Source organism: Onychostoma macrolepis, chromosome 20 (genome assembly GCF_012432095.1).
Source record: "Onychostoma macrolepis isolate SWU-2019 chromosome 20, ASM1243209v1, whole genome shotgun sequence".
Classification (NCBI taxonomy): Eukaryota; Metazoa; Chordata; class Actinopteri; order Cypriniformes; family Cyprinidae; genus Onychostoma; species Onychostoma macrolepis.
The window spans coordinates 12,683,053-12,699,538 of NC_081174.1; the positions used below are offsets into that span (position 1 = coordinate 12,683,053).

Genomic DNA, 16,486 nt, shown 5'->3' on the forward strand with positions numbered 1-16,486 from the left:
CATTGCACACAAATCTGATTCGGTTTTCAAATCTGATCTTTGAGACTGACTGTCCACAGTAATTTAGTAAGTGATGAAATCTGATCCATTTGTTCAGAGTGTCCTCGATATTTGGGTTGCTGTGGTAATCGCTTCAGCGTCAGCAAAATGCTAAGAGACCTGAGAGAGTAACAGTCAGCGTGGAAGTGCTCAGTAAAAACACTTTCCACATGATTCAGAATAAACTCATTTTATTTGGAAACTGTATATAACCACATTAACACAGGGCAGGTATGGGGAGTTTAATTTAGGTATTTGCTTAATCTTAATCATTGTTATTAATGTCATTTTAATTACTTTAAAAATTATATGCCAATTAAGCAAGGCCTTACAAAATTAGGATATGCCATGAAAACCAGTTTGTTTAAAACTTGATAGCCACTACTGTTATAATTAAATTAAGTTACATTAAATAAATAAAAACAAATCTCTAAAAGCTAAAATGAGATCCTTAAGCGGCCAATAATTAGTTATTTAATTAAATTACACATAATTCTAAATAGTCAGTTCACCTTTATTTATATAGCGCTTTTAACAATACAGATTGTGTCAAAGCACTTAACAGTATCAAATTGGAGGATAGAGTGTCAGTAATGTATAATGATAAGATTAAACACTCAATTTTTTGAGATAGTTAATAAATAGTTAACCCACTTACGCCATCTACTGTTACAAAATATAGACTACTAGTGCATATATAGGTTATTTGATGGCGTAAATAATGTAAATTCGTGCTTGATATAGTTTGTTGTGGGTTTTAAATGATAGCATATTATATAATAATACTGTAAAGTTTTAGACGACCGACATGAATACGTTAATTTATACAATACATTTATTTTAATCAGGCACAAATCGGACAACCTGCCTGTTCCTCCATGTGTTCAAGGACCCCTCAAGATGTCCATGCTTGCCGAACGTGAGTTTACAATTTGAAATGTTTTATTTTAGGCTAGTTTTATAAGTTTTAAAACGATTTTTGTAAGATTTTATTATGAATGTATGTTTTATTTGGTTGAATATGGTATATTAAAGTCATTGTTGCGTTCCTTCACGTTGTTTAGCATGTTTGCTAGCAGGCTAGCCGTCGTGGCTCTTTAATATGAGGGCGAATCATACGAGTTGTCAAATACATAAATTCTGATTTATACTGTATCTCATAGACGCACAACTTTTGTGATAATGTTTTCTGATACAAAAGTAACATGAAAGTGGATGTTTTGTTAATGCAATGGTTTAATATTGAGAGTTTGTAACATAACGTTACATGTTGTTTTGATATTTCATAAGCTCGTCGTAAGCAGAAGTGGTCTGTGGACCCTAGAAACAGCGCATGGAGCAACGATGAGTCCAAAATTGGACAGAAAATGCTGGAACGCATGGGCTGGTCCAAAGGAAAGGTAACATTATAACAACAAAATACGTGAAATATACATTTTAGCATAAAAAACATCTCTATTTAAGGTGTTCGAATTCAGGGGAGAATTTTGGTCCATTTGACAGCTGCCACGTCAACTACGTTGATCACGTGCATGGGTTGTTGTGATTTTAAAATCGGATTTTAAAATATGATTTTAACATTCTTGAGCACCAATATTTTAAATTCTGCCCTTTTAAGTATGTCGACAACGTAACGTTACATAACTGGCTGGCATAGATGAGGATTTGTTTAAATTGCATAGTATTTGTGATAATCTTCTTGAAAGTACCAAACGAATGAATGGATGAATAAATACAATAAGAACTTTTTATTGTTTATTGAGAACTGAAATATTTTAATATGTATTATATATATATATATATATATATATATTCTCTTTGTTAAAACATGTATACAGATTTATTTAACTGGAAAAGTTATGGTTCTTATTGTATTATTATATTCATGTGTTTTTCCTGGTTTGTTTGTGTGGCAGGGTCTTGGCAAGAGTGAACAGGGGTCTACAGAACACATCAAGGTTAAAGTCAAGAACAACAGCCTGGGTCTGGGCACTACAGGAAACAACGAGGTGAGGAACCGTTCCTGTTTTCTTGACTTTGTTCTTTGTTCTGTTTTCTGCTGTTGTTCTTGATGGTGTTTTTTGTGTTATTAGGATAACTGGATTACCCACCAGGATGATTTTAATCAGCTCCTTGCTGAGCTTAACAGCTGCCATGGACAGAACAACACTGACAGTAAGCTGAATTTTAAATATGAAGTGCAAAGCACCACCAAAAAAAAGGGGGTCAATTTGATTACAAGTGAGAACAGCCCCATTGAACCTTGGGATGTTTAATATGGCAGCTTTGAAACTTTCTATCAGCTTTCTATCTAGTGTTCACTAGGTGGTGCTGTTGTGATGTTAAAATGACATGAAACATGTGCTGTGGTCATTGTCATGTTGAGAGAAATCTGGTTTTCATTTCTCTTATGCTTTAGGTGTGTGTAGCCTTATTTTTTTGTGGTTATATTTTGTATTTATTTTAATTTCTTCTGTTTTTGTATACTTTCAGACCCCACACAGGAACAGGGTTTTAGTTTGGAGGAGAAGTCAAAGACATCCAAGAAAAGGGTCCATTACATGAAATTCACTAAGGGTGAGTCATTCAATGTCACAACATCTTGCAAATTAATTATTATACTGCATGACTTTATTTTGAGAGAACTTTGCTGTAAAACAGTGGTTCTCTTTTTGACTCCAAGGCACCTCATTGTCCACAACAATATTTATACAACAGGCCCCATGACTTTTCAAGGTTTTTTTTTTTTTTATCTCACAATTTGTAACTGATAATACTTTTAAATTTAGACTTCCTGATATATTTAGGATTTTCACGGCAATGGGAATTCGGTTTTTTCAAAGAAATAAAAAAAATGGTTTTCAGTGGGTGAAAAGTTAAAGTATCTTGAATTTTAGTTGTTTTGTCTTATTTTAATGCTTGATTTGTCATCTTGAGGCACCTTGGAAGTTTGCTAAGGCTCACTAGTGGGCTCCGGCTCTCTGGTTGAGAACGACTGCTGTGAAGTTAATAGTTTTCTCCATACAAGTTTATTGAAAAATGTATATTAATTATTTTATTTGATCAGTTAATAATTATTTGTGCGCCTATATTCTGCGATTGACCTTTTCACAAAGAAATCACTTGAGTTGCTCTCTGTATAGTCAGATTTGTCTATTTCAGTCTGGTGGTAAAGGGTTGTTTCTTTTCTTTTTAAATAACCTACATGACGTGTTAATTTGAAAAACATTCATGAAGCCAAGCCAGTTTTTTTTTTGTATTATTTTTCAATTTCCTTTATAAATTTAGCCCCCCCCCCCATCCATCACTTCCTGTGTTCAGTAGCTGAACTTTGTATGCTTTGGCTTATGTAGTAAAAACTCACGGGTCACCGCTGCAGTAGATCAGCATGATCAAATTGTGCAGTCAGCTTAACCAGAAGGCCGTGCCGCCCCTAGTACAGAACATCACTTCATGAAGCTCCAAGTTTTCTGACTATGATGTTAACCTGAGTTTGATCTGGTAGGTGAACGATCTCCCTGCATGTTTTGTCACGTACTGTTGACCTCTGCAGAGAGGCTCACATCCTTCCCAGCATGGAAAGCACGGCGGCCTGATGTTTGTTGGTGGTCTTTATGAGTGAGAAATTTATTTGCCCTCGGGTTTTACATTCTTGATGCTTTGACATTTTTAAGGGTGGTATTTTTAGACATTGTCTCATTTTCCATGATGGATGTTTATAGAAAATGTCAGGAATGTTGGGGAAAAAATCGTGATCTCTTATCACCTGAGAGGACACCGTAGCATACTGCTCCTAAGCTTGACTTCCTGTATCCTGTGAGGAGCACGGGCCAGGGCGCTTGCTTCTCAAAATGGCCTCAATCAGCACCTGATGAGTCCCACAGATAACACAGCATCTAAAACAATGTTAATGTTGTTGTTGTCGTTGTCTCTGTGTTTTTATAGCCTTTGTTTAAATATAAGAAGGAAGACCTTACTCTCAGTGGATGTGTCTCATGTCTCAGGAGACAGACTAGATCGCTCGCACACAACCTCATCACGACCCCCTGTGGTAATTGGGCCACCTCATGTCCATGACCTCAGCTCAACTCTGATTGGTTATGGCTGCCCTTTGCCTCCATAAGTCACATATTGTGACTTCCTGGGGTGAAAAAGCATCACTCAAGCTCATTAGTAAAAGTTTTTTTTTCCTACTCTTGTTATAATTGACATCACATTCTAAAACCTTAACCATTTAGAGGTTAACAGTAAAAGGTATTCATATTTTTTGCTATGCGATTCCACTGAAATCCTCTTTGATTATGGTTTATGACAAATAAATTCTTGGAAATAGAATGTGTTCTCGTAATTTGATCTATAAAAGTCTGTTCAAGGTTTATGTTGCTGAAAGTGGAGCTAAGAGATCTTTGAAAATGTGACACTGGTTGTTACGACTGCTAACGGATTAGTAGTGTGTTGTCATGGCAGTTGGCTCGTTGTGTCATAGCGTCGGGGTTCCGCCCATCTCCCCTGTGGAGGCTTTGTTGATTGGATCACCTTTTTCTGATATTGGTTGCTCTGTAAACCATAGAAGGCCTCACCCTTTGTACGTTTCCTGAGACCGCCTCACAAAAGCCGTTTCCAGGTTAAGGCCTTTAATTGATTTAACAGATAAACTAGTTATATCTAATGCTTAAAAGCGTACTACGCATTTTAAAGTAAATGTGAAATGTAAATACTTGGGTTAGTATGGAGACCATTAAACTGTCTTGTATACCAGTGTACAATCATCATAAAGTGTTTAAATGTTTGAATTATGTTTTAAAAACTAAATTATGACTATACACACTACTGTTTAAAGATTCGGGGCTCAGTACTTATGTGATTTTAAAAAGAAGCCTCTTATGCTTACCGAGGCTGCATTTATTAGTGCAAAATACAGTAAAAACCAATAATACTTTCAAATATAATGTAAAACATAATTTATTTTTGAGTGTAATTTATCCCTGTGATTAAAAAGCTGAGTTTTCAACAGTCTTTACAGATTTCCGTGTCACGTGAGCATTCAGAAATCATTTTAATATGGTGTTTTGGTGCTTAAGACGCATTTCTTCTTAATTTTTATTATTCTAATTATTAATGTTGTAAATAGTTGTGCTGCTTAATGTTTTTGTAGATTAACATTAATTTTTGTTTAACGCATTTTTTTTAGGATGCTTTAATTAATTGAAAGTTGAAAAGAACAACATTTATTTTTGTAATATTTATGCATTTTGTCACTTTTGAACATATTAATGCATCCTTGCTAAATAGTTTTTTTTTTTTTTTTAAATAAAAAAATACCGTCCCCACATTTTTGAATCGTATTTGTAAGAATATCTTTTCTGAACAAAAAACAGTAATTAAAATTCTAATTTTACTGTCTTTTTCATATCATTACATTATATTTATATAAATAATGTAAATTATATAAAATTTGTATTATATTAACATTATTTGTTATATTAAAATGACATATTCCCTTTATCTAAGCAACGGGCTGTTGTTTTGTGGAAAATTTTAAATAAGTATTGTTTTTGTTTTCTGTTTTTATACACCAAACAATTTCCATATTTTTATTTCATAATTTAGATGATTTTTATCCTAAAAACAGCAATAAAGTGAGTAGTTGTGGCAATTTTGGACTATTAACCACCCTAAATGTAGGGTATAGAGGCCTCTTGGTGTTGAATATCATCTTGTTGCTTATCTTTTGTCAGTAAAATCAAGTGGAAGGTATAAAGATGGTGCAACTTCATATATTTCTCTCAATCTTATTAAAATGTTTTGGACTGGAGGTAGCCGCGAGGTTGCTTGTTTCAAAGATTGATGGCTTTCAGAACGGGAGAAAGGCACCAGCGTCTCCAGCGCCCATCTCAGACATGAGCAGTGTAAACCAGTAACCCAGATTTAATTGGCTGCCCATTTATCAACTGATCCTGTATTTCTTGATGCGAGTTGAACTCCAAGCACTTCATCATATGAGTGGCTGAGTGGGTCAAGCTTTTACACAGATGAACGGAACAATTTTGGACCCCCTTCATTAATTATTGACTTGATTTCTTTTCAGAAACAAACAAGTGCTAATAATATTTTCATCGTTACTATTTCCTGCTCAGCCAGTTATTACGTCCCCTGATCTTTTTTTGTCATCTTCACTTGTTCCAGAAAATCCTTTTTCCTTGTTCATTTAATTGCAACTGAACAGCTTAGAACTTATCCAGGTGTCTTGTGAGGCAGTCAATTAGTATTTCGCTTGTCAGATTAGCAAGTCGATCCGAAAAAGCCTCTGTGATTGCTAATCTGGTTTGGCCAGAGTTCTGTCACATTTGTTGCCATCTCAACGGTGACCTTGCTTCCAGCAGGATTTCATAACCTTGTGTGCACCAGTAGACTATACTACCACTCATCTGTGCTTTTCAGACACTTTAAAGAGTTGTTTGTGGTGAAATATAATGACATTTAAATGGACTAGGATTAGTACTGTTGAGCTCCAAAATGATAAAAAAATAAAAGAAAAGAAAATGTCTGATTCCCAATGATTTTTTTTAAAGAATCGGTTGTTTAGTTCACGAAACTGACCTGACTGATTATGAATTGGACCGATCTAGTTCTTGCAGTAAATACTTACTGATTGAGTGACTCTTCATGAATCAGACTCATCCAGTTCTTGAGTTCAACAAAATGATTCTGTGATTCAACAGCAATCAGACTGATCTAGTTCTTGAGTTCACCTCACTGATTCAATGATTCAGTCACAGTGATTAATAGCTTACTAGATCGAAAGACTTTCAGTGACTTAAAGAAGTCATGACATGGATTTAAAAAAAAATTATTTTAATGTTCTTTGAGTTTAACTTATAATTTTAATAAAGTTTTTTTGCACATAAAACAAATATGTAGAAAAATATGTTCTCACTCTGTCCCTCTCTCTAAAATGACCTGTTTTAAGGGGAAGGTCCTTTAAGGCTTGCCAGTAATCGGCCACCGTTATGATTGGCTAACATCATTGCATAAGAAACAATATCAATGCCCCCTCGCTATTGCATGTGAGTGTTTTGACATGATCAGAAATAAAATGGTCATTTCCAGACAAAGCATTGTTAAATCATTTACTAACGGTTTGTGATGCAGCTGCAGTCAGATCATAGTTTACAATATTACATACATTTGAACTTGTTTAACAAGCATTTTAGAAATAAAAAAGGCATATAGAAGTAGCATTTTAATTTAAGTGTATTCAACCGTTCTCGCTTTTTACCGAAATCGTGCCAGTGTGTCGCCGAAATCTGAGCCGGTGAAGTGCTGCTGTTCACCGGGGGAACTGCGAACTTTAGACCGCGGCCTCACGTTTCACTCGTAGCTGAGAGATGAATGGCGTGTACAGTACTGAAATTAGAGAACATGTTTTAACATCAAATTAAATTACACTCAGTATTATACGAATAAAATCCATTTATGTTATGCAAGGCAAAGGCATTTCCAGCGCAAAACGACCGCAGCTGACTGACATCTCGTCCTTGCGTTGCGCTGCATTGAGTGAAATAATATAATTTACACCATATGAAAGACTTTATAAATAAAATGTATACAAACCTTTATTTCCCCGAAAGAGTGCACCAAATCGAACGCGGCGCTGAGAACCGCTCTCTCTCGTGGACTTAAAAAGCCCGTGCTCAGCAGCTGCGTTGTTGAGAAGCTTCACTGGAGACAAGCTCAACCCAGCGGTTAGGTAGAAAAAAATAACCCAGCGTTAAAATAACCCAATAAAATGACCCAACAAGCTGAACCCAGCATTTGGGTTAAAAAAATCAAATCAAATAACCCAGCATTTTTAGAGTGAATTTGCTTTTGATGTGACACTCGCATTCAGCGTGATCAAGCTGTTCGACTACTCGACGATGTCTTGCTCTAGAGCAGGGCTCCTCAAATCTGGACCTCAAGATCCACTTTCCTGCAGAGTTTAGCTGTAACCCTAATCAAACACACCTGAACATGCTAATCAATGTCTTCAGGATCATCAGAAAATCACAGACAGGCGAGTTTGATCAGGGTTGGAGCTAAACTCTGCAGTGGATTGGACCTCCAGGGTAAGATTTGAGGAACCCTGCTCTAGAGGCAGTGTTTATGCAAAAGTTTGTGCATGGTGACGCCTCAGATCCAAAACAAGACATTATTGAAGCTTGATTAAATAAATGCTTTGTTTATAATGAGGACTTTTAAAGCTATGAAACTTGCAGGGTGTTTTAATGGTACAAAGACCTCTTATATGCCAAAGATCAAGACAAATTTGATTTCCCATGTGATTTTAAAATTTCAGTGTGATTTTGCACAAAGCTGTCATTTGACTTTTGAATGTCTAGAATATAGAACACTTGAGTGCTATGGACAGGTTTTCATGATGGTACTTTTGCACTTTTTTAAGCTTTTAACCCCTTTTAACCTAATAAGTTATATGGAAAAAGCAAATGCGATAAGTATATGACTCAAAATGTTCAATTTTAGTTGCGTTAATCCTCTGAAGATTTCCAGTGGCATTTGAAGTTACACCCAAATCTAACCCTTTGTTAGTTGATAGATCTCTTTTACAAAAGTAAAAAGGTCATTTTTGGGCTCCACTTGTTGTCCACTGTGATCAGTGGAAAGCTTGTTCGGCCTGGCCTTTTGTTTAGGCTGCTTACAGGATACCTTGGTTACTTGAAGGCAAGGTCTCCCCTTTGAAAGCCATGCTGAAAAAGACCCTAGAGCAATAAATAAGCGAGTGTTATCAGGAGCTGCTTGGAGGAAGAGGATGCAGCTGTACGAACAGGACTCTCGGCTGAGACGGGCGCCCAGGCACTCCTGGAGCCTTTGAGCTGCTGGAAAACGGGAGGTGTGAGGTGGGGCCGCCCCTGCACGTTTGTTTTTCCTCAGCCGTTTCATCCCCTGCGACCATGCAACGTGCCCTCTTTTACCTCTAAACCTTTCCTCTCGGCAGGAGTTCAAAACTGTCCAGTGACCCTTATCCATTTAAATCAATAGTTTACACAGTTGAACGCCACTAGAAAAATATCCATTTGTCAACAGGTTGCGCCCGGAAACGTTTCCTTTTCATCTCTCCAGACGTTTGTGAAATGCATAATAAACACAGTTCTCTTTTTAAATCGAAAAGGAACTGTCAGTAATGTCTTTTAAATATGTATTTGGTAGCACACGTTAGGTTGACGGGTTTGGCAGAAGCATCTGCAGGTTGAATAGAACCCTGTTGCACTCATATTGAAGCAGAACTCAAAATGTTTACACAAATGTCCTATTGTGTGGAATAATGTCAAAGATCTATAAAAAGTCTCCTTGTTTTTAACCTTTTCTCACAGGAAAGGACCTGTCCAGTCGCAGCGAAACAGACCTAGCTTGTATTTTTGGGAAGCGATCGAAACGAGAGAAAAGAGACCAAGATGAGGTAAGCGGTGTACGTTGACAACACATCTATTTCTTATTTTTTTCAAAATTTGCTACAAAAATATTTCAGGTTCAAGATAATGTAATAATGTTGATTACCCAAAAATTTCCGTTTGCCCCCTCCTTTTTTTGTTTATCTAGGTTAAGATGCGGTCACATTTAAGGTCGTTGGGAATTTTTGTATGCATTTTTTTTTTTTTTTCTTTTTGTATTCGTCATCCTTTCCTATCAAAATGCTTGCTAAGGATGCGAAATCGCTGAAAATCGAACCTGGTCCAAAAAATTTTATGATAGACGAAAGTTTCAGAGGCAGTGTGTAATCGTGATTGACACAACGTGAGGTCGTATTTATTTTTTACCGTGCGAGAATTTCGGACTCGGTGTGCAAAGACCTTTAACTGTTGTTTTTGTGGGCAAAATTCAGCAATTTTAATAGGAATCCACACAGTCCACTGAATTTTATTCATGAAGGTGAAATATTTCCCCTTGCAGATTTCACAATTTTCACTGATTTTCCACGTTAACCAACCTTGTTAAACCTTCTTAGTTTGAAAGCGACTTCTGTGTGATCTCTTGCCAAAATTTTGAAAACTATGGACGAGTTACTATAACATAACCAAGACACAAATGCTGTTTAAAGGGTTAGTTCACCCAAAAATGAATATTCTGTCATTAATTACTCACCCTCATGTCGTTCCAAACCTGTAAGACTTTTGTTCATCTTCTGAACACAAATTAAGATATTTTTGATGAAATCTGATAGCTTTCTGACCCTGCATAGACACTGAAATGTTTTATGAATGAAGATCCTATGGCTTTGGAACAACATGAGAGTGAGTAATTAATGACTGAATTTTCATTTTTGGGTGAACTAAGTAACCCTTGAACCCTTATGTTACTTTAAGAACCGAAATGAGCCTCTCCTCAATGTTGAGCTGACATTTGAAGTGCTACATAAATCATGAGCATAATATTGAGATGTAGCAAAGCTATTGCAGCAGATTGCATGTCACCTTATGGTCCAGCCTACCTGTAAGCACCGCTGACCTCTGCTTTCACGTGACCCGCTCGCAGCGAGTTTCAGGCTGATAATGAGCCGTGTCATGGCGTGCAGTCTGACTCCACACACGAGTCACTGTAGGCAGAGATCCTGCTTAAATCCCCTTAACGGATTTGCACCCCCTCTCTCCTCTTTCACCCCTAGTCCTGTCAGCCACCTCTGTGGTCATATCAGGTAGTGTATTTCTGATGATGTGCTAGTGGGCACGATCAAACCGCATTTCCCCATCATCTCCCAGTTACAGGAGGCTGTGATAGAAGTAAAAAACAGAATTACTGATGATCCCTTCAAACCCTGGAAACTTGGTTTGGAGAAGTTGGTTTGAAGGGATTATTTAGTGGGGTTTTTGGCTTACACGGCTAGTTTGGATTCAGTTTGATGCCAGCCCATGTTGCGTCTGTATTTCCTTTGTAAGTCCACCTTGAATTTGGCATTGTAATTTATTTCTACTCCTATTATTTTGTGAGCAGACCCATCTTTTGCTTATTTTTTTTTGTTGAGACGTAAATACTATAATGCAGTTTTGGGGTTTTGTTCTTGGTGAGATTTGTATTTACATAAGGAAATACCAGTGCTTGCGAGGCAGCAGAAGAATAGTTTTAGGTAAGCTTAGGTTTTAAGCTTTGGCTCGTAAATGAAATGGCGTATCAGAGCTGCTTTGCTGTTGTCATGACACTCGGCGCGTGCCTCGTTTTTTGGCTGCTGTGCAAAGACGGTGTTGTGTTATATGTTGATTCTTGTACAGCATAAAAATGGCTGGTTATTTAGCTATTTTCTTAAATCAAGTGTGTGAATAAATGAAAGAAGACCAGTTGATGTGTCCATTTTCAATGGCAAATATTATAACTATATCAATAGGGGAGTATCAGTCAGCATTTAATGTAAAATAAATAGTCCTTACAGGAAGTTCAAATCAATTCATTCTTCAGGGTATAACTCATTAAACAGGAAATTGCCCTCATTATTAATGTTTGCTTTTTAGTGATCTAGTTGCTAAGTGCCAGTGTATATGGAATTACTCAATGAGCTGAGTGTTTTTGCAACATGCTTATGGTATGTTTTGTAAACTGAATAGATGAAATAGGGTTTGCTGAACTAATCATATCTGCATTTTTTTTTTCCCTCAGTAATATATTGTTTATAGGAAAAAATAAATTCTTAATCTTATGAACTTTATATTCATTAAAAAGAATCCCGAAAAAACATGTTTCCATTAAAATATTAACACATCTGTTTTCAGCATTGATAATAAGCACCAAATCAGCATATTAGAATGATTTCTGAAGGTTTATGTGACACTCAGGACTGGAGAATTGATGCTGAAAATTCAGCTTTGCAAGACAGGAATAAATTATTTTAAAATATATTCAAACAATTATTTTAAATTGTAATGTTTCACAATATTACTGTTTTTACATGCAGCCTTGGTGAGAAAAATAGGCTTCTTTCAAAAACATTAAAAAATGTTCTCTTTTCAAATGTAAATATTTTGTTTATACATTATTATAAGTTATTAAATAAGCTGATTTTACATTTTGGTTATATTGGCTATTTTTACGTATTGCTTATTGTCCACCCTCTTTTCTAGACATCCACATCAGCCTTTAAAACCTATATTAATTAACATTTTACATACATTTTGACAGTCACAGTATGTGTATCTACATATCATGAAGTTTGTCTCACAAATCCCATTTAAATTTTCTTAGCATTTTCCTCTTGGTTGACAGTGCTTTGTGACGTAGCAGTATATTTAATGTATGTGGTCTGAAGCCCCCCTAAACTGCCTCTTTACTGAGAAAGCAACACAATAGCAGCGGCTCATGCTTCGCCTGAATTTGGAAGTGCCGGCAGTGTGCTATATTATTTATTTATTTTTTTCTTTTTTTTCTTCAGCTAATCGTTTTGTTGCAGTTTGTTATTGTCTTGCTCTGGAGGGACTTCATTGACCGGATTGAAAACCAATCTGAACAGGCTCACAATGGTATCCCAGGAGGCCGTGTGGCGAAGGGCTGGTGGCGAGCCCTGTAAACGAGGGGCAGTTAGGCCTGCATAGGAAGCCAATGAGGGGGCGTTGTTTATGTGTGCATTGTGTGCTTGTGCGGCGATATGGCCGGTGGAAGATTTTTACCTTGGTGCATACTGTAGATGCATGCTGGGTTCATGACGGCAATTATATACTTGTTCCATAGAGGTGTCATCAGTGTGTCACTTTCGGGTTTTTAGTGCATTGCTCAGTTAGTGTTCATGCAAAGTGCCGATCTCACTGGTGCTGTGTCTTGGCCGCCCTCACTCCCACCTCTTGCATCAGGGGTTTTCCTCCTTTCCCTCAGAGCTTCCTGCCAGTCCCTTATCTCTTGTCACAGTGTTCTCTGACACACACATGCATGCACATGGGAGGCCGTTCCAAGTCGCCGCTGGTCTCATTACCTTGATTTAAGAAGCTGTTATGGAGCGGAGTTTATATTTTGTTAGCGTAGTTTTTTTTTTTTTTTTTCCCCAAGTTACAAATTGATTTTTGATCACTACGATCCTGATTTGAATTCTTAAAGGGGTCATATAATGCCCATTTTCCATAAGTTGATATTATTCTTTAGGGTCTTAATGAAAAGTCTGTTAAATAGTTTGGTCATTTGTAGTGTAAAAAACACCTTTTTTTCCCTGTCAAAAACAGCTCTTGTATACAAGCCGTATTGTCATTCTCCTTTAAACGTTAATGAGCTCTGCTGACTCCGCCCCTCTCTTCCGAGCCGCTCTCTGAGGGACTGTTTACTTTAGCCGCAATCATCGTGAAACTTGCTAATTAGCACATTATTAGGAAAGGTGATTTGCAAAGATTCATTTAAAAAAACCTTGTACTCACTTCTTCTGGATCACGAATGATTCACGCGAACATAGATGCATTTAGGTAGATCGAGGGCGCATTCCCTTCAGAACCAAACCTAATCCTTTTCAGCAGCTCAGATGACGGGAGTAAATGACGACAGCTATGTTCATTATTACATCCAACAACAAAACACCTCAATTGCTTAGGAGTCATTCTTGTCTGCACCTGCTCTGACGGTGAAACAACTGATGACGGCTCACTCAGGGCGGGTCTGAGGTAAGACACCAGTGCAGTCTGTGCTAAAACGCTACTGTCAATCAAACTATCGTGGGAGGGGCCTCCGTCCGTGTGACGTCACACAGACGGCTCGATTTGAGAAAGGGGTAAAGATTTTAGTAGATTAAAAAAAAAACACTGGGTGGATTTTTATCATTATAGGGTGGTTGTGTACACACACTGCCAACACACATTTCAGTTCAAACAACTTGTAAAAGTGCATGTAACATTATATGACCCCTTTAATTTGTTTCATAACTCACGATGATGGAAAAGTCACATCTCTGAGGAAGTTCAACAAAAATGGAAAGTGACTAAATTGCTTCTCCATCTTTCTGTGTCAAAATCCAGTTGCCGCCATTTTACTTACATAAACATGCTGAGTTTGAAATATTTGAATGGACAATAGTGAAACACGGTGGTTGTCAACCCATTTGATTTAAGGCCCTCTATTCTCAAAGACAAGATATTTCTGGTGCATTTGTTGTAATAAAAAAAAAAAATTTAATGAGCAGCTTTATTTACAGAAAGTAGGAATGATATTAAAATAATGAAATAAGATAATTAAAATAAATTCCAATATAAATTCCAGTTCCAATAACTGAATGTTCTTTATGCTTACTCTATTGCCAATGGATTTTAATGACTTTATAGTAGTGCTGTCAAAGAATTAATTGCATACAAAATAAGTTTTTGTTTACATGTGTATATTTATTATGTGTATATATAAATAAAAACACATGCATGTATATATTTAAGAAAAATGTTTATATATTTATAATATAAAATATAAGAATATGAATATAAGCGTGTAAATATTTTCAAAATATAGGCTACTGTATGTGTGTGTATTTATATTTATATATATAAATATAAATAAATATAAACAAACTTTTATTTTGGATGTGATTAATCGCGATTAATTGTTTGACAGCAATTATTTTTTATTTATTTTTTTAAATTCACACACAACAATTTCACAGCAATTTCTACCTTGTAAAATATTTTAGAGCTTGAAGCATCTAGAATATTTTATATTAATTATAGAATTGTTTTAATTTTATTAATTTCCTTGACTTTTCAATACCTTTAAAATTCCCTCATATGTCCAGGTTTTTAAAGACAGTTTGAATCCTAGTTAGGGATGCACTGATATGAATATTTTGGCCGATACCGATAATTCTTTATAAATGAAAGCCGATAACCAATATGTTGGCCGATAAATCCCAATTTTTATATAATTTTTGATTACAAATTGATTACAAAAAAAATCTCACCATTAAAAGCCATTAAACACTTCAACATAAATCAAACATAAAGCAGCCTTACAAATAAATAAAACAATGCTTAAATAATGCAAACAAGTCACTGGGCAATATTACTTAACATTACAGTATATGTAAATAAAATAAAAAATAAAAAATCGTATGCCATGGATAAATTAAACGGAATAGCATCTACGGCGACAATTAAATTATTTGAATTAAACCATATTGTTGATGAAAATAAGATAAAAATAAAAGTGGTGGTTATTATTATTACTATTATTAATATATCAGTGATTTTGAAAAAGTATCTTAAATTAATACCACTGTTTCAAATAGCTAATGCATGCAGTTTTATCTGCGTGCGCAGCTGAAGAGCTGAATGAACTGAAGCGCTTATTATTTATACAACATAAACATAACTTATATGCACAAAAAGAAGCAAACGCGCAAGTGATCTTGAACTAAGTTGCGCGCTAATAAGATGTGACGCGCTCTTGGCTCTTCCCGCAACAATGTGCTGAGACAAATTAAACCAAAGAATTCACAACGTTTTATTATAATAGTGTTCTCATTATGATATTATATACAGTATATGATAGTCCCAGTCATTAGGTGCGTTTACATGTACACTTTTTTGTCATTCCGATTAAAATCATTCCGATTGAAAGATTCGATGAACTGTTTACATGAGACGTTATCTAATCCGATATGGTGTTTACATGTGCCTGTGCTTTCGATTTTAGGATATGCTAATAGCCTACAGTGACAACAAAACAAGTCACCAGAGGAAACGCCCATATTTACGTTAATATTTTTAATATCTGTTTGCACTTGCTTAGAATAAGCGGTTAATATTTGAATCCCTTGAGTTCATTCGAGCGCTCAGTCATATGGCCAGAACACGATCATAGAAATCATATGTCCCTCTGTAATGCAGCTGAGATTAATTGTACTCTGATACTACAAAGTTGTACTGTACTTAAATGGAACAAATACACGATTTCTTACCAAGAGTTGCTGAACAATGAATCAAAGGAGCATTGCTTTATCACAATCGTGTTTCGTACAACATTCATGGCGTGAGCACGTAAATTCAAGCAGTTCGGAAATTATGAATCTGTCATATATACAAATACAAATGACAAAGGCAACTTTTGGTCAAGTTGTTTATTTTCATTGAGCTACTTTCACTATCATCACTGTGTTGTTTCTAAGCTGAAAAGCAGAAAATTGCGCTTCATTTCAGATCTGTTTTTCACTCCGGACATGAGAGCAGATAGTCTGTCACACAGCAAGCGTTCACCTTTCTAATGTGTTTTTAACTGTATAATTGAAATTTTAACTTTATACCTCCACTATTACCCAGTCTCTACTGCAGTGTCGGTGTCCCCAAATCACAGAATGTACCGTTGCCGACATCATCACGTTCACGTTCTGACGACCCGACCTCTGGACGTGATGACGTGACGCAGTAATCGGTTTAAAGTGTTTACATGGCAGGATTTTAATTTTGTTCGGTTTATAGAAAGGTTTATCCCACCCCTCTCAAACCGATTACAA

General features: G+C 36.0%; 1 protein-coding gene across 2 annotated transcripts in view; it reads left to right on the forward strand.

The window, feature by feature from the left end:
* Positions 1 to 875: 875 nt before the first annotated feature.
* pinx1 (PIN2 (TERF1) interacting telomerase inhibitor 1) overlaps positions 876 to 16,486 on the forward strand; it is a 29,578-nt gene continuing 13,967 nt past the window's right edge. The window contains exons 1-6 of one of the 2 annotated variants that reach the window (XM_058756424.1): positions 876 to 958; positions 1,330 to 1,439; positions 1,956 to 2,048; positions 2,133 to 2,214; positions 2,533 to 2,616; positions 9,411 to 9,505. In XM_058756424.1, the coding sequence (XP_058612407.1) occupies positions 940 to 958; positions 1,330 to 1,439; positions 1,956 to 2,048; positions 2,133 to 2,214; positions 2,533 to 2,616; positions 9,411 to 9,505 (483 nt within the window). In that variant the 5' untranslated portion in view covers positions 876 to 939. The remainder of the gene's footprint in view (positions 959 to 1,329; positions 1,440 to 1,955; positions 2,049 to 2,132; positions 2,215 to 2,532; positions 2,617 to 9,410; positions 9,506 to 16,486) is intronic. The other variant, XM_058756423.1, reaches the window with a different exon arrangement.